Source organism: Zophobas morio, unplaced genomic scaffold, assembly GCF_036711695.1.
Source record: "Zophobas morio isolate AGI-343-1 ecotype UQ-CSIRO unplaced genomic scaffold, CSIRO_AGI_Zmor_V1 ptg000008l, whole genome shotgun sequence".
NCBI classification, from domain to species: domain Eukaryota; kingdom Metazoa; phylum Arthropoda; class Insecta; order Coleoptera; family Tenebrionidae; genus Zophobas; species Zophobas morio.
The window spans coordinates 9,951,340-9,975,562 of NW_026972113.1; the positions used below are offsets into that span (position 1 = coordinate 9,951,340).

The 24,223-nt window shown below is 33.4% G+C and overlaps 1 protein-coding gene across 3 annotated transcripts in view; it reads right to left on the reverse strand.

Moving 5' to 3' along the window:
• The window catches only part of LOC135125276 (bumetanide-sensitive sodium-(potassium)-chloride cotransporter), a 51,140-nt gene that overhangs the window by 10,534 nt on the left and 16,383 nt on the right, over positions 1-24,223 (reverse strand). For all 3 annotated transcript variants that reach the window (XM_064050720.1, XM_064050719.1, XM_064050721.1), the window contains exon 3: positions 20,141-20,255. In XM_064050720.1, coding sequence (XP_063906790.1) covers positions 20,141-20,255 — 115 coding nt within the window. The remainder of the gene's footprint in view (positions 1-20,140; positions 20,256-24,223) is intronic.

Here is a 24,223-nt window from a genome sequence, read left to right on the forward strand (position 1 = left end):
TCTTTCTATATTCGTCTACATCTTTCGATAATTCCTTCTATGTCTGTCGATGTTTTTCTAAATCCTGCTATTTCCGGCTATCCCTCCGTATCTTTCTATATCCTTTTAGATCCCCCTATTTCCATCTCTACCCATCTATATTCTTCTATATCATCAATGTCTATCGATATCTTTCTATAACATTCTATATCCATCTGTATCCTTCTATTTTCGTTTATATAATTCGATATCCTTCGAGATCCTTTTACATCTTCTATTTCCGACTATATCCTCCCATATTCGCTTAAATTTTTCTATAACTCCTTCTATATCCGTCGATACTCTTCTAAAACCTTTTGTTTCCGTCTATATCCTTTTGCACCCTTTTATTTCCATCTATACCCGTCTATATCATTCTACATACGCCTACATCATTCTATAACCATTTATGTCCATCTACATCTTCCTATATTTTTCTATATCCTTCTATTTCCGACTATATCCTTCTATATCCGCCTAAATCTTTCTATATTCGTCTATATCTTTCGATGATTCCTTCTATGTCTGTCGATGTTTTTCTAAATCCCGCTATTTCCGGCTATCCCTTCTAGATCCCCTATTTCCATCTATATCCTTCTATTTCCATCTATATTCTTCTATATCCGTCTATAACATTTTATACCCATTTATGTCCGTCGATATCTTTCTAGAACTGTCTATATCCATCTGTATCCTTCTATTTTCGTTTGTATAATTCTATATCCTTCGAGATCCTTTTACATCTTCCTCCATCTTTCTATTTCCGACTATATCCTCCTATATTCGCTTAAATGCTTCTATATCCGTCGATACTCTTCTATAACCTTCCATATACTTCGATATCCGCCTATATCTTTCTATAACATTCTATATCTATCCTTATATTTTCGTCTATACTTTTCTATTTCTTTCTACATCCTTCTATACCAGTTTATATCTTACTATATTTTCCTCTCGCTTTATACATCCTCCTAAATTCTTCTGTTTCCGATTATATCGGAGGAGGACCCGGGGTGGGCTAGTTAGCATCATGCTTGCCCGCTACACCTTGGGTCGTGGGTTCGATTCCCGCCATGGCTCTGGGTGTAACGTGTATGTCCCGTTCCCCTGTAATTGGGCCTCGGTGCCTGTTGGGGGACGTAATAGAATAAAAAAAAAAAAATAATAAAAAAAATAAAATAAAAATATCCTTCTATATACGCCTAAATCTTTCTATATTCATCTATACCTTTCTATAACTCTTTCTATATCCGTCGATATTCTTTTATAACGTTCTATTTCCATCTATACGCCTCTATATATTTCTATATCCTTCTAAATCCCTCTATTTTCATCTATATCCTTCCATATCCGCCTATATCATTCTGTAATCATCTATGTCCGTCTATATTCGTCTATTTCCTTCTATTTTCGTTTATATAATGCCATATCCTTCGATATCGTTCTATATCTTTCTCCATCTTTCTGTATCCTTCTATTTCCAACTAATATTCTTCTATATCCGCTTAAATCTTTCTATATTCGTCTCTATCTTTCTGTAACTCCTTCTATATCCGGCGATACTCTTTTATAACCTTCTATTTCTCTCTATATCCTTCTAGTTCCTCCTAAATTTGTCTATTTCCGATTATATCCTTCTATATCTGCCTAAATCTTTCTATATTCGTCTACATCTTCTATGTCCGTCGATATTTTTCTATTTCCTCCTATTTCCGGCTATATCCCTCTGTATCTTTCTATATCCTTCTAAATCCCCCGTATTTCCGTCTATATCCTTCTATTTTCATCTATACCCACCCATATTCTTCTATATCCGCCTATAACATTCTATAATCATCTATGTCCGTCGATGTCTTTCTAGAACTGTCTATATCCATCTGTATCCTTCTATTTTCGTTTGTATAATTCTATATCCTTCGAGATCCTTTTACATCTTCCTCCATCTTTCTATTTCCAACTATATCCTCCTATATTCGCTTAAATCCTTCTATATCCGTCGATACTCTTCTATAACCTTCTATATACTTCGATATCCGCCTATATCTTTCTATAACATTCTATATCTATCCTTCTATTTTCGTCTATACTTCTCTATTTCTTTCTACATCCTTCTATACCAGTTTATATCTTATTATATTTTCCTCTAGCTTTATACATCCTCCTAAATTCTTCTATTTCCGATTATATCCTTCTATATACCCCTAAATCTTTCTATATTCATCTATACCTTTCTATAACTCTTTCTATATCGGTCGATATTCTTTTATAACGTTCTATTTCCATCTATACGCCTCTATATATTTCTATATCCTTCTAAATCCCTATATTTCCGTCTATATCCTTCTATATCTGCCTATATCATTCTGTAACCATCTATGTCCGTCTATATTCGTCTATATCCTTCTATTTTCGTTTATATAATTCCATATCCTTCGATATCGTTCTATATCTTTCTCCATCTTTCTGTATCCTTCTATTTCCAACTAATGTTCTTCTATATCCGCTTAAATCTTTCTATATTCGTCTATATCTTTCTGTAACTCCTTCTATATCCGGCGATACTCTTTTATAACCTACTATATCTCTCTATATCCTTCTAGTTCCTCCTAAATTTGTCTATTTCCGATTATATCCTTCTATATCTGCCTAAATCTTTCTATATTCGTCTACATCTTTCTATAACTCCTTCTATGTACGTCGATATTTTTCTAAATCCCGTTATTTCCGGCTATCCCTCCGTATCTTTCTATATCCTTCTAGATCCCCCTATTTCCGTCTATATCCTTCTATTTCCATCTATACCCATCTATATTCTTCTATATCCGCCTATAACATTCTATAACCATCCATGTCCGTCGATATCTTTCTAGAACTGTCTATATCCATCTGTATTCTTCTATTTTCGTTTGTATAATTCTATTTCCTTCGAGATCCTTTAACATCTTCCTCCATCTTTCTATTATCGACTATATCCTCCTATATTCGCTTAAATGCTTCTATATCCGTCGATACTCTTCTATAACCTTCTATATACTTCGATTTCCGCCTATATCTTTCTATAACATTCTATATCTATCCTTCTATTTTCGTCTATACTTCTCTATTTCTTTCTACATCCTATATTTTCCTCTAGCTTTATATATACATCCTCCTAAATTCTTCTATTTCCGATTATATCCTTCTGTATACGCCTAACTCTTTCTATATCCGTCGATATTCTTTTATAACGTTCTATTTCCATCTATACGCCTCTATGTATTTGTATATCCTTCTAAATCCCTATATTTCCGTCTATATCCTTCTATATCTGCCTATATCATTCTGTAACCATCTATGTCCGTCTATATTCGTCTATATCCTTCTATTTTCGTTTAAATAATTTCATATCCTTCGATATCGTTCTATATATTTCTCCATCTTTCTGCATCCTTCTATTTCCAACTAATATTCTTCTATATCCGCTTAAATCTTTTTATATTCGTCTCTATCTTTCTGTAACTCCTTCTATATCCGGCGATACTCTTTTATAACCTTATATTTCTCTCTATATCCTTCTAGTTCCTCCTAAATTTGTCTATTTCCGATTATATCCTTCTATATCTGCCTAAATCTTTCTATATTCGTCTACATCTTTCTATAACTCCTTCTATGTACGTCGATATTTTTCTATATCCTTCTATTTCCGGCTATATCCCTCTGTATCTTTTTATATCCTTCTAAATCCCCCGTATTTCCGTCTATATGCTACTATTTTCATCTATACCCACCCATATTCTATATATATATCTATATCTATATCCGCCTATAACATTCTATAACCATCTATGTCAGTCGATATCTTTCTAAAACTGTCTATATCCATCTGTATCCTTCTATTTTCGTTTGTATAATTCTATATCCTTCGAGATCCTTTTACATCTTCCTCCATCTTTCTATTTCCGACTATACTCTCCTATATTCGCTTAAATCCTTCTATATCCGTCGATACTCTTCTAAAACCTTCTATATACTTCGATATCCGCCTATATCTTTCTATAACTTTCTATATATATCCTTCTATTTTCGTCTATACTTCTCTATTTCTTTCTACATCCTTCTATACCAGTTTATATCTTACTATATTTTCCTCTAGCTTTATACATGCTCCTAAATTTTTCTATTTCCGATTATATCCTTCTATATACGCCTAAATCTTTCTATACATATTCATCTGTACCTTTCTATAACTCTTTCTATATCCGTCGATATTCTTTTATAACGTTCTATTTCCATCTATACGCCTCTATATACATATTTCTAAATCCCCCTATTTTCGTCTATATCCTTCTATATCCGCCTATATCATTCTGTAACCATCTATGTCCGTCTATATTAGTCTATATCCTTCTATTTTCGTTTATATAATTCCATATCCTTCGATATCGTTCTATATCTTTCTTCATCTTTCTATATCCTTCTATTTCCAACTAATATTCTTCTATATCCGCTTAAATCTTTCTATATTCGTCTATATCTTTCTGTAACTCCTTCTATATCCGTCGATACGCTTCTATAACCTCTTATTTCTCTCTATATCCTTCTAGATCCTTCTTAATTTTTCTATTTCCGACTATATCCTTCTATGTCTGCCTAAATCTTTCTATAACTCCTTCTATGTCCGTCGATATTTTTCTATATCCTTCTATTTCCATCTATACCCACCTATATTCTTCAATATCTCCCTATAACATTCTATAAGCATCTTTGTCTGACTATATCTTTCTGTATCCGTCTCTATTCTTCTATTTTTGTTTATATAATTCTATATGCTTAGAGATCCTTCTATATCTCCCTCCATCTTTCCACATCCTTCTAAATCCCTCCATTTCCGACTACGGCCTCCTATATCCGTTTAAATATTTCTATATTCATCGATACTTTTCTATAACTCATTCGATACTCTTCTATAACCTTCTATGACCATCTGTATCCGTGTATATCTTTCTATAACTTTCTATATCGGTCCATATCCTTTTATTTTCGATTGTATCATTCGAAGTCCTTCTATTTCCGTCTATATTTCTCTATTTCTTTCTACATCCTTCGATACCCGTTTATATCTTTCTATATCTTCCTCTAGCTTTCTACATCGTTCTAAAACCTTCTATTTCCAAATGTATCCTTCTATATCCGCCTAAATAATTCTTTAACCGTCTATTTCTATCTATATCTTCCAATTATATCCTCTACATCTTTCTATTACCATCTATATATTTCTATAATTTTCTATATTCTTCTATTTCCGTTTATATTCTTCTAGATCTTACAGTTCGCGTCTGCATCTCTTGTTCTATATCCTTTTATATTCACCTAAAAAAAATCTTTCAATATCTGTTTATATCCCTCTACATATATCCGTATATATCCTTCTAAATGTTTTTAGATATCCTAGAATCTTGGGATCTTGGTTTTTTATTTTTAAGGAATTTGAAACAATCTCGGGAAATTTTGAAACAACTCGGGACAATCTCGGGTTCCCTTATCTTTTTTTTTAAGAATTTAGAATCTCTAGTTTTTTTCTTGAAGAATTTAAAAAAATCTGGGGGCCTATAGGATTTTGAGTCGAAAAGATTTGAAAGAATCTTGAGGTTCCTAACTTTGACTTTTTATTTTGACAATTTAAAGAAATCTTGAAAGCCCCTGGTAGTTTTGGTGTTGAAAAAAATTTAGTGATTTTTAACAATTTAGAAGAATTTGGGGATTTGTTTCCAAATAATATAGGAAAAATCTTGGGGTTGATGTTTTTTTTAAGAATTCAAAATAATCTTATCGAGCTTCTCAAGATAGCACCGGAAAGAGAACCAACCGTAAAGGAAAATTTTCTTTCACATTATCAACAACCTAAAAATAAACCAAAACAGCAATTCGCTTCCATAGGCAAAACCGCCACAATTTATCTCCGATATTAACTCCGTTATCGAACTTCCTGGATTTCTAAGTACACAATCGACTGATAACAAAAGTAAAAAAACTTTTAACCAAACCTGGCCCGAATGAATTATAATACATAGTTTGATTAAAGCCACGACGAACGCAATAACCATCACATGGCCTAAAATTAGACCCAATTAAAACCACATTGAAAATTAAATTATTTGTAAAATACTTAAGCCATGAGCAACAGTTCACAGGTCAATTAATCCATTGGAACGCACCGTGGAGGTTAAAACTTTTAATCTTTTGATTACTGCCAGATCCAGCAGGTACTCGTACATTTTGTAATTACAGCTACATAATTCTCCCGTTATCTGTTCCAAGTCCAACGACAACAATTAGCACCAATCGTGACTAATTGTAAAAATTAATGAAGCCTCAAAGTTAATAAAAATCAAGCCAGATCCGGATCCTTTTACGACCGTGATTACTACCAATTAACGGTCTAGATTTCGCTTTACGACACAGTTATTGCAATAGTAAATCACGTTTAACAAAGTGTGGATATTCAAAACACGCAGAGTCACTATGTTGATACGACCACCTGTCGATGATTATGTCATTGCGTAATAAATTTTTCGTTTAAGAGCGAAAAATTCCAGATCGATCAAACCAAGCTTAGCGGCTTTCCAGCGCTATTTTTAGCCGTTCATTGATACGTCGCCGAAAACCGGTAATCAATCACAGATGTTTATCTCCAAAGCCGCGCTTATTTTTAGACATAAAACACAAACGGAAGTTCAAGACTTAATAAAAGTGCAGATAAGTCATACGCGTCCATTGTGTATGTCCGCGGATGATCCTCACGGTTCTAAATATAGCCCGCCACTTTAAAATTAGACCTCTTTAAATATAGGCGGCTTTCCACGCGGAAAAAGTCGTTATCCCGAGTGACAAATCAAAATTTAGTTAAGGCGAGATTAACCGACTTAAGTTAAAAATACGATTTTTGCGTGGTTGGGAAAAATTCTTGCTGTGAAAATGGTGAAGAGTGCAGGCAGCGTAATAGACAAAGACAATTGGTAAATTGATGCCATGTATCTTAGTTAGGGTTTAAGTATTATGTACAGTATGTAGAAAAATAATTGAAATTATTGGCTGCCGGTAAATTATGTATGGTCTATTTGGCACAAGGCCGCTCGGTTCGGGGTAAATGGAAGGTGTAAGGAGAGCAATGTCTTAATTAGCATAAAAGATAGCGACAAAGTGGGAGCCAATCAGAGTGCGCATACCGCGCTGTGGACTGAATAGATAATGAAATGCAGTTGCAATTGCACTTTCACGGGGTTTGCGAAGCGGTTTCTATTCGAAAAGGGGTAATTTAAAGTCAAATTTCCTGCGATTGCTAATCAGCGCGTAATTATTTGTAATCAAGGAAATTTATTCGTTGTATGTATTTGTATTAGTTATTCTGGCTTCCTGTTCGTTTCATTTACTTTCCACTGTTTTCGTCATCTAATCGCATAAAAATGTATCAACTATGACATGCAGAAATACCAACGGTATAAAAATATTTCAATTATTCGACCAGCTGAGATCTCGGTACTATCAATATTGTCATGTTTTTTATTTTAAAAACAATTTTAATATTGTTACTATTCCAATTGGAGTTCGACAGGGTCCACTCCTGGGACCAATTTGTATTTTAATTTAAAAGAATCTTAGGGCTCCTGGAGTTTTATTTTTGAAGGATTTAGAAAGAATTTTGCGGGCCACTGGCGTCTTATCTTTGAAATTTTTTTGAAAAAATCTGGGGGCTACTGTGTTTAATTTTTAAAATACTTTAAAAGTGCCTTAGGAACTCCTGGTGTTATTTTTTGAAGAGTTTAAAAAATGTCTGGGGCTCCAAGTGTTATTTTTAAAGAGTGTAAAAGAATCTCGAAGGCTCCTAATATTTTATTGTTTAATGAGCCTAGAATAATCACGTGGTCCTGCAGTGCTTCATTGTTGAAGTAATTTAAAGAATCTCGGGGGCTCTAAGTGTTATTTTTAAAGAGTTTAAAAGAATCTCGGTGGCTAAGTGTTATTTTTAAGGCGATTAGAAAAATCTCGGGAGCTCCTAATATTTTGCTTTTTGATGATCTTAAAATAATCTAGGGCCCCCTGATGCTTCACTTTTGAAGTAATTTAAAGAATCTCGGGAGCTCTAAGTGTTACTTTTTAAAGAGATTAAAAAAATCCCTGGGGCCCAAGTGTTATTTTTTTAAAGAGTTTTAAAAATCTCGGGGGCTCGAAGTGTTATTTTTGAAGAATTTAAAAGAATATCGAGGGCTCCAAGTGTTATTTTTAAGGATTTCAAAAGAATCCCGGGAGATCCTAATATTCTGTTTTTAGTGAGCCTAAAATAATCTTGTGATCCCTTGGTGCTTAACTTTTGAAGTAATTTAAAGAATTTCGGGGCCGCTAGTGTTATTTTTTTAAAGAGCTTAAAAAATCTCGGTGGCTAAATGTTATTTTTAAGGAGATTAGAAAAATCTCGGAAGGTCCTAATATTCTGCTTTTTGATGATCTTAAAATAATCTAGGGTCCCCTGATGCTTCACTTTTGAAGTAATTTAAAGAATCTCGGAAGCTCTAAGTGTTACTTTTTAAAGAGATTGAAAAATCTCTGGGGCCATAGTGTTATTTTTTTAAAGAGCTTTAAAAATCTCGGGGGCTCGAAGTGTTATTTTTGAAGAGTTTAAAAGAATCTCGAGGGCTCCAAGTGTTATTTTTAAAGACTTCAAAAGAATCTCGGGAGTTCCTAATATTCTGTTTTTAGTGAGTCTAAAATAATCTCGTGATCCCTTGGTGCTTAACTTTTGAAGTAATTTAAAGAATCTCGGGGCCGCTAGTGTTATTTTTTTAAAGAGCTTAAAAAATCTCGGGGGCTCGAAGTGTTATTTTTAAAGAGTTTAAAAGAATCTCGGTGGCTAAATGTTATTTTTAAGGAGATTAGAAAAATCTCGGGAGCTCCTAATATTCTGCTTTTTGATGATCTTAAAATAATCTAGGGTTCCCTGATGCTTCACTTTTGAAGTAATGTAAAGAATCTCGGGAGCTCTAAATGTTACTTTTTAAAGAGATTAAAAAAATCTCTGGGAACCTAGTATTTTTTTTAAAGAGCTTTAAAAATCTCGGGGGCTCGAAGTGTTATTTTTGAAGAGTCTAAAAGAATCTCGAGGGCTCCAAGTGTTATTTTTAAGGAGTTCAAAAGAATCTCGGGAGTTCCTAATATTCTGTTTTTAGTGAGCCTAAAATAATCTCGTAATTCCTTGGTGCTTAACTTTTGAAGTAATTTAAAGAATCTCGGGGCCGCTAGTGTTATTTTTTTAAAGAGCTTAAAAAATCTCGGGGTCTCGAAATGTTATTTTTAAAGAGTTTAAAAGAATCTCGGGGGCTAAATGTTACTTTTCAGGAGATTAGAAAAATCTCGGGAGCTCCTAATATTCTGCTTTTTAATGATCTTAAAATAATCTAGGATCCCCTGATGCTTTACTTTTGAAGTAATTTAAAGAATCTCGGGAGCTCTAAGTGTTACTTTTTAAAGAGATTAAAAAAATCTCTGGGGCCCTAGTGTTATTTTTTTAAAGAGCTTTAAAAATCTCGGGGGCTCGAAGTGTTATTTTTAAAGAGTTTAAAAGAATCTCGAGGGCTCCAAGTGTTATTTTTAAGGAGTTAAAGGAATCTCGGGAGTTCCTAATATTCTGCTTTTAGTGAGCCTAAAATAATCTCGTGATTCCTTGGTGCTTAACTTTTGACGTAATTTAAAGAATCTCGCGGCCGCTAGTGTTATTTTTTTAAAGAGCTTAAAAAATCTCGGGGGCTCGAAGTGTTATTTTTAAAGAGTTTAAAAGAATCTCGGCGGCTAAATGTTATTTTTAAGGAGATTATAAATCTCGGAAGGTCCTAATATTCTGCTTTTTCATGATCTTAAAATAATCTAGGGTCCCTTGATACTTTACTTTTGAAGTAATTTAAAGAATCTCGGGAGCTCTAAGTGTTACTTTTTAAAGAGATTTAAAAAATCTCTGGAGCCCTAGTGTTATTTTTTTAAAGAGCTTTAAAAATCTCGGGTGCTCGAAGTGTTATTTTTGAAGAGTTTAAAAGAATCTCGAGGGCTCCAAGTGTTATTTTTAAGGAGTTAAAAGAATCTCGGAAGTTCCTAATATTCTGTTTTTAGTGAGCCTAAAATAATCTCGTGATCCCTTGGTGCTTAACTTTTGAAGTAATTTAAAGAATCTCGGGGCCGCTAGTGTTATTTTTTTAAAGAGCTTAAAAAATCTCGGGGGCTCGAAGTGTTATTTTTAAAGAGTTTAAAAGAATCTCGGTGGCTAAATGTTATTTTTAAGGAGATTAGAAAAATCTCGGGAGCTCCTAATATTCTGCTTTTTGATGATCTTAAAATAATCTAGGGTTCCCTGATGCTTCACTTTTGAAGTAATGTAAAGAATCTCGGGAGCTCTAAATGTTACTTTTTAAAGAGATTAAAAAAATCTCTGGGAACCTAGTATTTTTTTTTAAAGAGCTTTAAAAATCTCGGGGGCTCGAAGTGTTATTTTTGAAGAGTCTAAAAGAATCTCGAGGGCTCCAAGTGTTATTTTTAAGGAGTTCAAAAGAATCTCGGGATTTCCTAATATTCTGTTTTTAGTGAGCCTAAAATAATCTCGTAATTCCTTGGTGCTTAACTTTTGAAGTAATTTAAAGAATCTCGGGGCCGCTAGTGTTATTTTTTTAAAGAGCTTAAAAAATCTCGGGGTCTCGAAATGTTATTTTTAAAGAGTTTAAAAGAATCTCGGGGGCTAAATGTTACTTTTCAGGAGATTAGAAAAATCTCGGGAGCTCCTAATATTCTGCTTTTTAATGATCTTAAAATAATCTAGGATCCCCTGATGCTTTACTTTTGAAGTAATTTAAAGAATCTCGGGAGCTCTAAGTGTTACTTTTTAAAGAGATTAAAAAAATCTCTGGGGCCCTAGTGTTATTTTTTTAAAGAGCTTTAAAAATCTCGGGGGCTCGAAGTGTTATTTTTAAAGAGTTTAAAAGAATCTCGAGGGCTCCAAGTGTTATTTTTAAGGAGTTAAAGGAATCTCGGGAGTTCCTAATATTCTGCTTTTAGTGAGCCTAAAATAATCTCGTGATCCCTTGGTGCTTAACTTTAGAAGTAATTTAAAGAATCTCGGGGCCGCTAGTGTTATTTTTTTAAAGAGCTTAAAAAATCTCGGGTGCTCGAAGTGTTATTTTTAAAGAGTTTAAAAGAATCTCGGTGGCTAAATGTTATTTTTAAGGAGATTAGAAAAATCTCGGAATGTCCTAATATTCTGCTTTTTGATGATCTTAAAATAATCTAGGGTCCCCTGATGCTTCACTTTTGAAGTAATTTAAAGAATCTCGGGAGCTCTAAGTGTTACTTTTTAAAGAGATTAAAAAAATCTCTGGGGCCCTAGTGTTATTTTTTAAAGAGCTTTAAAAATCTCAAAGGCTCGAAGCGTAATTTTTGAAGAGTTTAAAAGAATCTCGAGGGCTCCAAGTGTTATTTTTAAGGAATTCAAAAGAATCTCTGGAGTTCCTGATATTCTGTTTTTAGTGAGCCTAAAATTATCTCGTGATTCCTTGGTGCTTAACTTTTGAAGTAATTTAAAGAATCTCGGGGCCGCTAGTGTTATTTTTTTAAAGAGCTTACAAAATCTCGGGGTCTCGAAGTGTTATTTTTAAAGAGTTTAAAAGAATCTCGGTGGCTAAATGTTATTTTTAAGGAGATTAGAAAAATCTCGGGAGCTCCTAATATTCTGCTTTTTGATGAACTTAAAATAATCTGGGGTTCCCTGATGCTTCACTTTTGAAGTAATTTAAAGAATCTCGGGAGCTCTAAGTGTTACTTTTTAAAGAGATTAAAAAAATCTCTGGGGCCCTAGTGTTATTTTTTTAAAGAGCTTTAAAAATCTCGGGGGCTCGAAGTGTTATTTTTGAAGAGTTTAAAAGAATCTCTAGGGCTCCAAGTGTTATTTTTACGGACTTCAAAAGAATCTCGGGAGTTCCTAATATTCTGTTTTTAGTGAGCCTAAAAAAATCTCGTGATTCCTTGGTGTTTACCCCTTGAAATAATTTAAAGAATCTCGGGGCCGCTAGTGTTATTTTTTTAAAGAGCTTAAAAAATCTCGGGGGCTCGAAGTGTTATTTTTAAAGAGTTTAAAAGAATCTCGGTGGCTAAATGTTATTTTTAAGGAGATTAGAAAAATCTCGGGAGCTCCTAATATTCTGCTTTTTAATGATCTTAAAATAATCTAGGGTCCCCTGATGCTTCACTTTTGAACTAATTTAAAGAATCTCGGGAGCTCTAAGTGTTACTTTTTAAAGAGATTAAAAAAATCTCTGGGGCCCTAGTGTTAATTTTTTAAAGAGCTTTAAAGATCTCGGGGGCTCGAAGTGTTATTTTTGAAGAGTCTAAAAGAATCTCGAGGGCTCCAAGTGTTATTTTTAAGGAATTCAAAAGAATCTCGGGAGTTCCTAATATTCTGTTTTTAGTGAGCCTAAAATAATCTCGTGATCCCTTGGTGCTTAATTTTTGAAGTAATTTAAAGAATCTCGGGGCCGCTAGTGTTATTTTTTTAAAGAGCTTAAAAAATCTCGGGGTCTCGAACTATTATTTTTAAAGAGTTTAAAAGAATCTCGGTGGCTAAATGTTATTTTTAAGGAGATTAGAAAAATCTCGGGAGCTCCTAATATTCTGCTTTTTGATGATCTTAAACTAATCTGGGGTTCCCTGATGCTTCACTTTTGAAGTAATTTAAAGAATCTTGGGAGCTCTAAGTGTTACCTTTTAAAGAGATTAAAAAAATCTCTGGGGCCCTAGTATTATTTTTTTAAAGAGCTTTAAAAACCTCAGGGGCTCGAAGTGTTATTTTTGAAGAGTTTAAAAGAATCTCGAGGGCTCCAAGTGTTATTTTTAAAGACTTCAAAAGAATCTCGGGAGTTCCTAATATTCTGTTTTTAGTGAGCCTAAAATAATATCGTGATTCCTTGGTGCTTAACTTTTGAAGTAATTTAAAGAATCTCGGCGCCGCTAGTGTTATTTTTTTAAAGAGCTTAAAAAATCTCGGGGTCTCGAAGTGTTATTTTTAAAGAGTTTCAAAGAATCTAGGTTTCTAAATGTTATTTTTAAGGAGATTAGAAAAATCTCGGTAGGTCCTAATATTCTGCTTTTTGATGATCTTAAAATAATCTGGGGTTCCCTGATGCTTCACTTTTGAAGTAATTTAAAGAATCTCGGGAGCTCTAAGTGTTACTTTTTAAAGAGATTAAAAAAATCCCTGGGGCCCGAGTGTTATTTTTTTAAAGAGCTTTAAAAATCTCAGGGGCTCGAAGTGTTATTTTTGAAGAGTTTAAAAGAATCTCGAGGGCTACAAGTGTTATTTTTAAGGAGTTAAAAGAATCTCGGGAGTTCCTAATATTCTGTTTTTAGTGAGTCTAAAATAATCTCGTGATCCCTTGGTGCTTAACTTTTGAAGTAATTTAAAGAATCTCGGGGCCGCTAGTGTTATTTTTTTAAAGAGCTTAAAAAATCTCGGGGGCTCGAAGTGTTATTTTTAAAGAGTTTAAAAGAATCTCGGTGGCTAAATGTTATTTTTAAGGAGATTAGAAAAATCTCGGGAGCTCCTAATATTCTGCTTTTTGATGATCTTAAAATAATCTAGGGTTCCCTGATGCTTCACTTTTGAAGTAATGTAAAGAATCTCGGGAGCTCTAAATGTTACTTTTTAAAGAGATTAAAAAAATCTCTGGGAACCTAGTATTTTTTTTAAAGAGCTTTAAAAATCTCGGGAGCTCGAAGTGTTATTTTTAAAGAGTTTAAAAGAATCTCGAGGGCTCCAAGTGTTATTTTTAAGGAGTTAAAGGAATCTCGGGAGTTCCTAATATTCTGCTTTTAGTGAGCTTAAAATAATCTCGTGATTCCTTGGTGCTTAACTTTTGACGTAATTTAAAGAATCTCGCGGCCGCTAGTGTTATTTTTTTAAAGAGCTTAAAAAATCTCGGGGGCTCGAAGTGTTATTTTTAAAGAGTTTAAAAGAATCTCGGCGGCTAAATGTTATTTTTAAGGAGATTATAAATCTCGGAAGGTCCTAATATTCTGCTTTTTCATGATCTTAAAATAATCTAGGGTCCCTTGATACTTTACTTTTGAAGTAATTTAAAGAATCTCGGGAGCTCTAAGTGTTACTTTTTAAAGAGATTTCAAAAATCTCTGGAGCCCTAGTGTTATTTTTTTAAAGAGCTTTAAAAATCTCGGGTGCTCGAAGTGTTATTTTTGAAGAGTTTAAAAGAATCTCGAGGGCTCCAAGTGTTATTTTTAAGGAGTTAAAAGAATCTCGGAAGTTCCTAATATTCTGTTTTTAGTGAGCCTAAAATAATCTCGTGATCCCTTGGTGCTTAACTTTTGAAGTAATTTAAAGAATCTCGGGGCCGCTAGTGTTATTTTTTTAAAGAGCTTAAAAAATCTCGGGGGCTCGAAGTGTTATTTTTAAAGAGTTTAAAAGAATCTCGGTGGCTAAATGTTATTTTTAAGGAGATTAGAAAAATCTCGGGAGCTCCTAATATTCTGCTTTTTGATGATCTTAAAATAATCTGGGGTTCCCTGATGCTTCACTTTTGAAGTAATTTAAACAATCTCGGGAGCTCTAAGTGTTACTTTTTAAAGAGATTAAAAAAATCTCTGGGGCCCTAGTATTATTTTTTTTAAAGAGCTTTAAAAATCTCGGGGGCTCGAAGTGTTATTTTTGAAGAGTTTAAAAGAATCTCGAGGGTTCCAAGTGTTATTTTTAAGGAGTTCAAAAGAATCTCGGGAGTTCCTAATATTCTGTTTTTAGTGAGCGTAAAAAAATCTCGTGATTCCTTGGTGCTTAACTTTTGAAGTAATTTAAAGAATCTCGGGGCCGCTAGTGTTATTTTTTTAAAGAGCTTAAAAAATCTCGGGGTCTCGAAGTGTTATTTTTAAAGAGTTTAAAAGAATCTCGGTGGCTAAATGTTATTTTTAAGGAGATTAGAAAAATCTCGGGAGGTCCTAATATTCTGCTTTTTGATGATCTTAAAATAATCTAGGGTCCCCTGATGCTTTACTTTTGAAGTAATTTAAAGAATCTCGGGAGTTCCAAGTGTTACTATTTAAAGAGATTAAAAAAATCCCTGGTGCCCTAGTATTATTTTCTTAAAGAGCTTTAAAAATCTCGGGGGCTCGAAGTGTTATTTTTGAAGAGTTTAAAAGAATCTCGAGGGCTCCAAGTGTTATTTTTAAGGAATTTAAAAGAATCTCGGGAGTTTCTAATATTCTGTTTTTAGTGAGCCTAAAATAATCTCGTGATCCCTTGGTGCTCAACTTTTGAAGTAATTTAAAGAATCTCGGGGCCGCTAGTGTTATTTTTTTAAAGAGCTTAAAAAATATCGGGGTCTCGAAGTGTTATTTTTAAAGAGTTTAAAAGAATCTCGGTGGCTAAATGTTATTTTTAAGGAGATTAGAAAAATCTCGGGAGCTCCTAATATTCTGCTGTTTAATGATCTTAAAATAATCTAGGGTCCCCTGATGCTTTACTTTTGAAGTAATTTAAAGAATCTCGGGAGCTCAAGTGTTACTTTTTAAACAGAGTACAAAAATCTCTGGGGCCCTAGTGTTACTTTTTTAAAGAGCTTTAAAAATCTCGGGTGCTCGAAGTGTTATTTTTGAAGAGTTTAAAAGAATCTCGAGGGCTCCAAGTGTTATTTTTAAGGAATTTAAAAGAATCTCGGGAGTTTCTAATATTCTGTTTTTAGTGAGCCTAAAATAATCTCGTGATCCCTTGGTGCTCAACTTTTGAAGTAATTTAAAGAATCTCGGGGCCGCTAGTGTTATTTTTTTAAAGAGCTTAAAAAATATCGGGGTCTCGAAGTGTTATTTTTAAAGAGTTTAAAAGAATCTCGGTGGCTAAATGTTATTTTTAAGGAGATTAGAAAAATCTCGGGAGCTCCTAATATTCTGCTGTTTAATGATCTTAAAATAATCTAGGGTCCCCTGATGCTTTACTTTTGAAGTAATTTAAAGAATCTCGGGAGCTCAAGTGTTACTTTTTAAAGAGAGTACAAAAATCTCTGGGGCCCTAGTGTTACTTTTTTAAAGAGCTTTAAAAATCTCGGATGCTCGAAGTGTTATTTTTGAAGAGTTTAAAAGAATCTCGAGGGCTCCAAGTGTTATTTTTAAGGAATTTAAAAGAATCTCGGGAGTTTCTAATATTCTGTTTTTAGTGAGCCTAAAATAATCTCGTGATCCCTTGGTGCTCAACTTTTGAAGTAATTTAAAGAATCTCGGACCCGCTAGTGTTATTTTTTTAAAGAGCTTAAAAAATCTCGGGGGCTCGAAGTGTTATTTTTAAAGAGTTTAAAAGAATCTCGGTGGCTAAATGTTATTTTTAAGGAGATTTGAAAAATCTCGGGAGCTCCTAATATTCTGCTTTTTGATGATCTTAAAATAATCTGGGGTTCCCTGATGCTTCACTTTTGAAGTAATTTAAAGAATCTCGGGAGCTCTAAGTGTTACTTTTTAAAGAGATTAAAAAAATCCCTGGGGCTCTAGTATTATTTTTTTAAAGAGCTTTAAAAATCTCGGGGGCTCGAAGTGTTATTTTTGAAGAGTCTAAAAGAATCTCGAGGGCTGCAAGTGTTATTTTTTAGGACTTCAAAAGAATCTTGGGAGTTCCTAATATTCTGTTTTTAGTGAGCCTAAAATAATCTCGTGATTCCTTGGTGCTTAACTTTTGAAGTAATTTAAAGAATCTCGGGGCCGCTAGTGTTATTTTTTTAAAGAGCTTAAAAAATCTTGGGGGCTCGAAGTGTTATTTTTAAAGGGTTTAAAAGAATCTCGGTGGCTAAATGTTATTTTTAAAGAGATTAGAAAAATCTCGAGAGCTCCTAATATTCTGCTTTTTGATGATCTTAAAATAATCTAGGGTCCCCTGATGCTTTACTTTTGAAGTAATTTAAAGAATCTCGGGAGCTCTAAGTGTTACTTTTTAAAGATATTAAAAAAATCTCGGAGACTCTTAGAGTATTTTTTTTAAGGTTAAAACATGTCGGGGGCTCCAAGTGTTATTTTTAAAGAGTTTTAAAAATCTCGGGGGCTTCTAATACTCTTTTTTTTTAACCTAAAATAATTTCGGAGTCCCCTAGTGCTTTATTTTTAAGTAATTTAAAGAATTTTGGGGATTCTAAGTGTTACTTTCTAAAGAGATTAAAAAATCTCGGGGGCTGCAAGTGTTATTTTTAAGAAGTTTAGAAAAATCTCGGGAGCTCCTAATCTTTTGTTTCTTAATGATCTTAAAATAATCTCGGGGTCCCCTGGTGATTTACTTTTGAAGTAGTTTAAAGAATCTGGGGGACTCTTAAGTGTTACTTATTAAAGATATTAAAAAAATCTCGGGGGCTCTTAGAGTTATTTTTTTAAGGTTAAAACATATCGGGGCTCCAAGTCTTATTTTTAAAGAGTTTAAAAGTATCTCGGGGAGTCCACGTGCTATTTTTGAAGAGTTTAAAAAATCTCGGGGGCTTCTAATATTCTGTTTTTTTAACCTAAAATAATCGCGGGGTCCCGCGGTGTTTTATTTTGAAGTAATTTAAAGAATTTTGGGGACTCAAAGTGTTACTTTCCAAAGAGATTAAAAAATCTCGGGGGCTCCTAGTGTTATTTCTTTAAAAAGCTTAAAAAATCTCGGGGGCTGCAAGTGTTATTTTATTTCTAAGAAGTTTAGAAAAATCTAGGGAGCTCCTAATCTTTTGTTTCTTAATGATCTTAAAATAATCTCGGGGTCCCCTGGTGTTTCACTTTTGAAGTAGTTTAAAGAATCTGAGGGACTCTAAGTGTTACTTTTTAAAGATATTAAAAAAATCTCGGAGGCTCTTAGAGTTATTTTTTTTAAGGTTAAAACATGTCGGTGGCTCCAAGTGTTATTTTTAAAGAGTTTAAAAGAATCTCGGGGGCTCCAAGTGTTATTTTTGAAGAGTTTAAAAAATCTCGGGGGCTTCTAATATTCCGTTTTTTTAACCTAAAATAATCTCGGGGTCCCGTGGTGCTTTATTTTGAAGTAATTTAAAGAATTTTGGGGACTCAAAGTGTTACTTTCTAAAGAGATAAAAAAATCTCGGGGGCTCCTAGTGTTATTTCTTTAAAAAGCTTAAAAAATCTCGGGGGCTGCAAGTGTTATTTTTAAGAAGTTTAGAAAAATTTCGGGAGCTCCTAATATTCTGCTTTTCGATGATCTTAAAATAATCTAGGGTCCTCTGATGCTTCACTTTTGAAGTAGTTTAAAGAATCTGGGGGACTCTGAGTGTTATTTTTTAAAGATATTAAAAAAATTTCGGAGGCTCTTAGAGTTATTTTTCTTAAGGTTAAAAAATGTCGGGGCTCCAAGTGTTATTTTTAAAGAGTTTAAAAGAATCTCGGGGGCTCCAAGTGTTATTTTTGAAGAGTTTAAAAAATCTCGGGGACTTCTAATATTCTGTTTTTTTAACCTAAAATAATCTCAGGGTCCCGTGGTGCTTTATTTTGAAGTAATTTAAAGAATTTTGGGGACTCAAAGTGTTACTTTCTAAAGAGATTAAAAAATCTCGGGGGCTCCTAGTGTTATTTCTTTAAAAAGCTTAAACAATCTCGGGGGCTGCAAGTGTTATTTTTAAGAAGTTTAAAAAAATCTCGGGAGCTTCTAATATTTTGTTTCTTAATGATCTTAAAATAATCTCAGGGTCCCCTGGTGTTTTATTTTTGAAGTGGTTTAAAAAATCTGGGGGACTCTAAGTGTTACTTTTTAAAGATGTTAAAAAAATCTCGGAGGCTCTTAGTTATTTTTTTTTTAAGCTTAAAACATGTCGGGGGCTTCAAGTGTTATTTTTAAAGAGTCTAAAAGAATTTCGGGGGCTCTTAATATTTTATTTTTTTTTTGTATCTTAAAATAACCTCTGGGTCCCCTAGCGTTTTAATCTTGATAAAGTTTGAAAGAGTGTCAGGGTCCCTTGGTATTTTACTTATGAAATACATAATTTGAAAAATCTCGGGAGCTAAAAGTGTTATTGTTAAAAAGTCCAAATAAATATTGAAGGCTCCTAATATTTTCTTTTTTAATGAGCCTAAAATAATCTCGTGCTTCACTTTTGAAGTTATTTAAAGAATCTCGGGGGCTCTAAGTGTTACTTTTTACAGAGTTTAAAAAATCTCGAGGGCTTTAAAAGAATATCCTGGGTTCCTAATATTCTCTCTTTTTAATGAGCTTAAAATAATCTTCATGCTCCCCTGGTGTTTTATTTTCGAAAAAAAAAAAACGAAAAAAACTTCGGGGGCCCATTGTGTTCAATTTGGAAACAATTAACAACCGTATTTTCTAACAGCACTTTGGTCAAAAAAGATAAAAATCTAACAGAACTGAAAAAAAAACAAAAAAAAGTGAGTTTTTAGGAACCCATCTCTTATTTTTTCGTTAAGATTTAAAAATCATGAGTCTATAAAATTGTTTGGACTTTGGACAGTGTATGCGATAGAAGCTTAGTTTGACGTTAAATTGCACGCTTTTCTCATTCGAACTCGCAAACTAAATAAGCGCACTCCTTTAAAATAATAAAGACAGCATTGTAAAATTAACAGTTCGCCCATAAACACTCAAAGAACACCGCTCTGGCATAAATATTTGTTCAGCACTTTAATGTACGTTGTAAATTAGATATTAGAGGTGCAAATAATAAAAGCGAACATTAAACAATGCACACTTTTAAAAATAAAATAGTACCGTTTCGCGGACGCGTGCTCGTACCAACTTCGTACCGTAAAAAAAATAGTATTTTCTCGTACCAATTAAACTGAACAAATTCCACTTATAAATATTCATCACGACCGCCTCTAATCACCATAATTTCACTCAAACAATAGGACAAATTTCTATTTGAAAGTATAAATCGATGTCATCATCTCAAATTCGCTTTAACATGCATCGGCCGATCAGCCATTGTTTTGAAACCACATCAGTGATTTTGAATTCATCCGTCGACAATAATAGCAATAGCTCGAATTAATTAGTTCTGTAATGGCATGACTAACCCAACGCGGGAGGATGTTGTTGGAGGAAAATTATAAAAACGTGTCCCAATTTTCTATGGACTTGTCTTACCTTGTTGGGCAAGGTGGCGTTATGCAACTCGTCGAGGGTGGGTCTGTTGGCGGCCTGCAGCGACATTATGTTTCTGTAATTATCCAGTCTTGGTAGTGCTTCACGTGTTAAGTGCCTGAAAAAGATAATGGCCAGGTTGTGATTTATGGATTTATATTTATGCGCGTGTAATCAAATAATCAAAAATAAAGTGGATGATTCGGGGGAACTTGAATGGACGCTGGACTTTTGCGGAGTCGTGAAAAACAAAATAACAATTTTTTATTTTTATACACCGACACTGATTATTTCTCTACTGAATTAGAAGTTTTTTGATTGAATCCGAAAAAATTAAACTGTTTTTTCGAGTAGTTCTTTTTATTTCTTACGATCGATTTTGGCTGGTGACTAACCATCTTCGGGTCTTTACAATAACAAGAATTGTAACGAATTTGAAAGAATCTTGACGACCTCCGTATCTTTTTTTTTTAATGTGAACGAATCTCAGGTCCCCCAGTGTTTATTTTTGAAATAATTTGAAAGAATCTTGACAAACTCCCATGTCTTTTTTTTAAGAATGTTAAAGAATCTCGGAGGCCATTGATCTTTTATTTTTTAAGGAATTTAAAAGGATCTTGAGAACCCCAGGGTGTTTCATTTTTTTCTAAAGAATATTAAAGACTCCTCAGAGCCCCCGGGGCATTTATTTTTTAAGAATTTGAAAAAATCTAGGGAACCCTTTGTGTTTTATTTTTGAAACGGTTTAAAACACTGTCAGGGTCCTCTGATGTTTTATTTTTGAACTAATTTGAAAGAATCTTGACGACTTCTCGTATCTTTTTTTTATGAAAAAATCTCGGGTCCCCTAGTGTTTTATTTATTAAGGAATTTAAAAGAATCTTGATAACACCTGGGTGTTCTTTTTTTTTCTAAATGATATAAAAGAATTCTGTGAGCCCCGGTGTTTTTATAATTGAAAGAGTTTGAAAAAATCTAGAGAACCATTTGTGTTTTATTTTTGAAACGGTTTAAAACACTGTCAGGGTCCCGTGGTGTTTTATTTTTGAAATAATTTGAAATAATCTTGACAAACTGTCGTGTCTTTTTTTTTAATAATGTTAAAGAATCTCGGAGGCCATTGATCTTTTATTTTTTTAAGAAATTTAAAAGGATCTTGAGAACCCCAGGGTGATCCTTTTTTTTTCTAAAGAATATAAAAGACTCCTCAGAGCCCCCGGGGCATTTATTTTTTAAAGAATTTGAAAAAATCTAGGGAACCCTTTGTGTTTTATTTTTGAAACGGTTTAAAACACTGTCAGGGTCCTCTGATGTTTTATTTTTGAACTAACTTGAAAGAATCTTGACGACTTCTCGTATCTTTTTTTTTATGAAAAAATCTCGGGTCCCCTAGTGTTTTATTTATTAAGGAATTTTAAAGAATCTTGATAACACCTGGGTGTTCTTTTTTTTTCTAAATGATATAAAAGAATCCTGTGAGCCCCGGTGTTTTTATAATTGAAAGAGTTTGAAAAAATCTAGAGAACCATTTGTGTTTTATTTTTGAAACGGTTTAAAACACTGTCAGGGTCCCGTGGTGTTTTATTTTTGAAATAATTTGAAATAATCTTGACAAACTCTCGTGTCTTTTTTTTTAATAATGTTAAAGAATCTCGGAGGCCATTGATCTTTTATTTTATTGCGCAATTTAAAAGGATCTTGAGAACCCCAGGGTGATCCTTTTTATTTCTAAAGAATATAAAAGACTCCTCAGAGCCCCCGGGGCATTTATTTTTTAAAGAATTTGAAAAAATCTAGGGAACCCTTTGTGTTTTATTTTTGAAACGGTTTAAAACACTGTCAGGGTCCTCTGATGTTTAATTTTTGAACTACTTTGAAAGAATCTTGACGACTTCTCGTATCTTTTTTTCAATGTGAAAGAATCTCGGGTCCCCGGGTGTTTTATTTGTGAAATGATTTGAAAGAATCTTGACAAACTCTCGCGTCTTTATTTTTAGGAATGTTAAAAAATCTTGGAGGCCATTGGTGTTTTATTTTTTAAGGAATTTAAAAGAATCTTGAGAACGCCAGGGTGTTCTTTTTTTTCTAAAGAATATAAAAGAATCTTGAGAGTCCCTGGGCTTTTATTTTTGAAAGAATTTGAAAACATCTAGGGGACCATTTGTGTTTTATTTTTGAAACGGTTTAAAACGCTGTCAGGGTCTCCTGATATTTTATTTTTGAACTAATTTGAAAGAATCTTGACGACCTCTCGTATCTTTTTTTTTCAATGTGAAAGGATCTCGGGTCCCCTGGTGTTTTATTTGTGAAATGATTTGAAACAATCTTGACAAACTCTCGCGTCTTTATTTTTAAGAATGTTAAAGAATCTCGGAGGCCTTTGGTGTTTTATTTTTTAAGGAATTTAAAAGAATCTTGAGAACGCCAGGGTGTTCTTTTTTTTCTAAAGAATATAAAAGAATCTTGAGAGCCCCTGGGCTTTTATTTTTGAAAGAATTTGAAAACATCTAGGGAACCATTTGTGTTTTATTTTTGAAACGGTTTAAAGCACTGTCAGGGTCCCCTGGTGTTTTATTTTTGAACTGATTTGAAAGAATCTTGACGACCTCTCGTATCTTTTTTTTTAATGTGAAAAAATCTCGGGTCCCCTGGTGTTGTATTTGTGAAATGATTTGAAACAATCTTGATAAACTCTGGCGTCTCTATTTTTAAGAATGTTAAAGAATCTCGGACGCCATTGGTGTTTTATTTTTTAAGGAATTTAAAAGAATCTTGAGAACGCCAGAGTGTTCTTTTTTTCTAAAGAATATAAAATAATCTTGAGAGCCCCTGGGCTTTTATTTTTGAAAGAATTTGAAAACATCTAGGGAAGCATTTGTGTTTTATTTTTGAAACGGTTTAAAACACTGTCAGGGTCTCCTAGTGTTTTATTTCTGAACTAATTTGAAACAATCTTGACGACCTCTCGTATCTTTTTTTCAATGTGAAAGAATCTCGGGTTCCCTGGTGTTTTATTTGTGAAATGATTTGAAACAATCTTGACAAACTCTCGCGTCTTTATTTTTAAGAATGTTAAAGAATCTCGGAGGCCATTGGTGTTTTATTTTTTAAGGAATTTAAAAGAATCTTGAGAACGCCAGGGTGTTCTTTTTTTTCTAGAGAATATAAAAGAATCTTGAGAGCCCCTGGACTTTTATTTTTGAAAGAATTTGAAAACATCTAGGGAACCATTTGTGTTTTATTTTTGAAACGGTTTAAAACACTGTCAGGGTCCCCCGGTGTTTTATTTTTGAACTAATTTGAAAGAATCTTGACGACCTCTCGTATCTTTTTTTTTTCAATGTGAAAGAATCTCGGGTCCCCTGGTGTTTTATTTGTGAAATGATTTGAAACAATCTTGACAAACTCTCGCGTCTTTTTTTTAAGAATGTTAAAGAATCTCGGAGGCCATTGGTGTTTTATTTTTTAAGGAATTTAAAAGAATCTTGAGAAAGCCAGGGTGTTCTTTTTTTTCTAAAGAATATAAAAGAATCTTGAGAGCCCCTGGGCTTTTATTTTTGAAAAAATTTGAAAACATCTAGCGAACCATTTGTGTTTTATGTATGAAACGGTTTAAAACACTGTCAGGGTCCCCTGGTGTTTTATTTTTGAACTAATTTGAAAGAATCTTGACGACCTCTCGTATCTTTTTTTTTCAATGTGAAAGAATCTCGGGTCCCCTGGTGTTTTATTTGTGAAATGATTTGAAACAATCTTGACAAACTCTCGCGTCTTTATTTTTAAGAATGTTAAAGAATCTCGGAGGCCATTGGTGTTTTATTTTTTAAGGAATTTAAAAGAATCTTGAGAACGCCAGGGTGTTCTTTTTTTTCTAAAGAATATAAAAGAATCTTGAGAGCCAATGGGCTTTTATTTTTGAAAGAATTTGAAAACATCTAGGGGACCATTTGTGTTTTATTTTTGAAACGGTTTAAAGCACTGTCAGGGTCCCCTGATGTTTTATTTTTGAACTAATTTGAAAGAATCTTGACGACCTCTCGTATCTTTTTTTTTCAATGTGAAAGAATCTCGGGTCCCCTGGTGTTT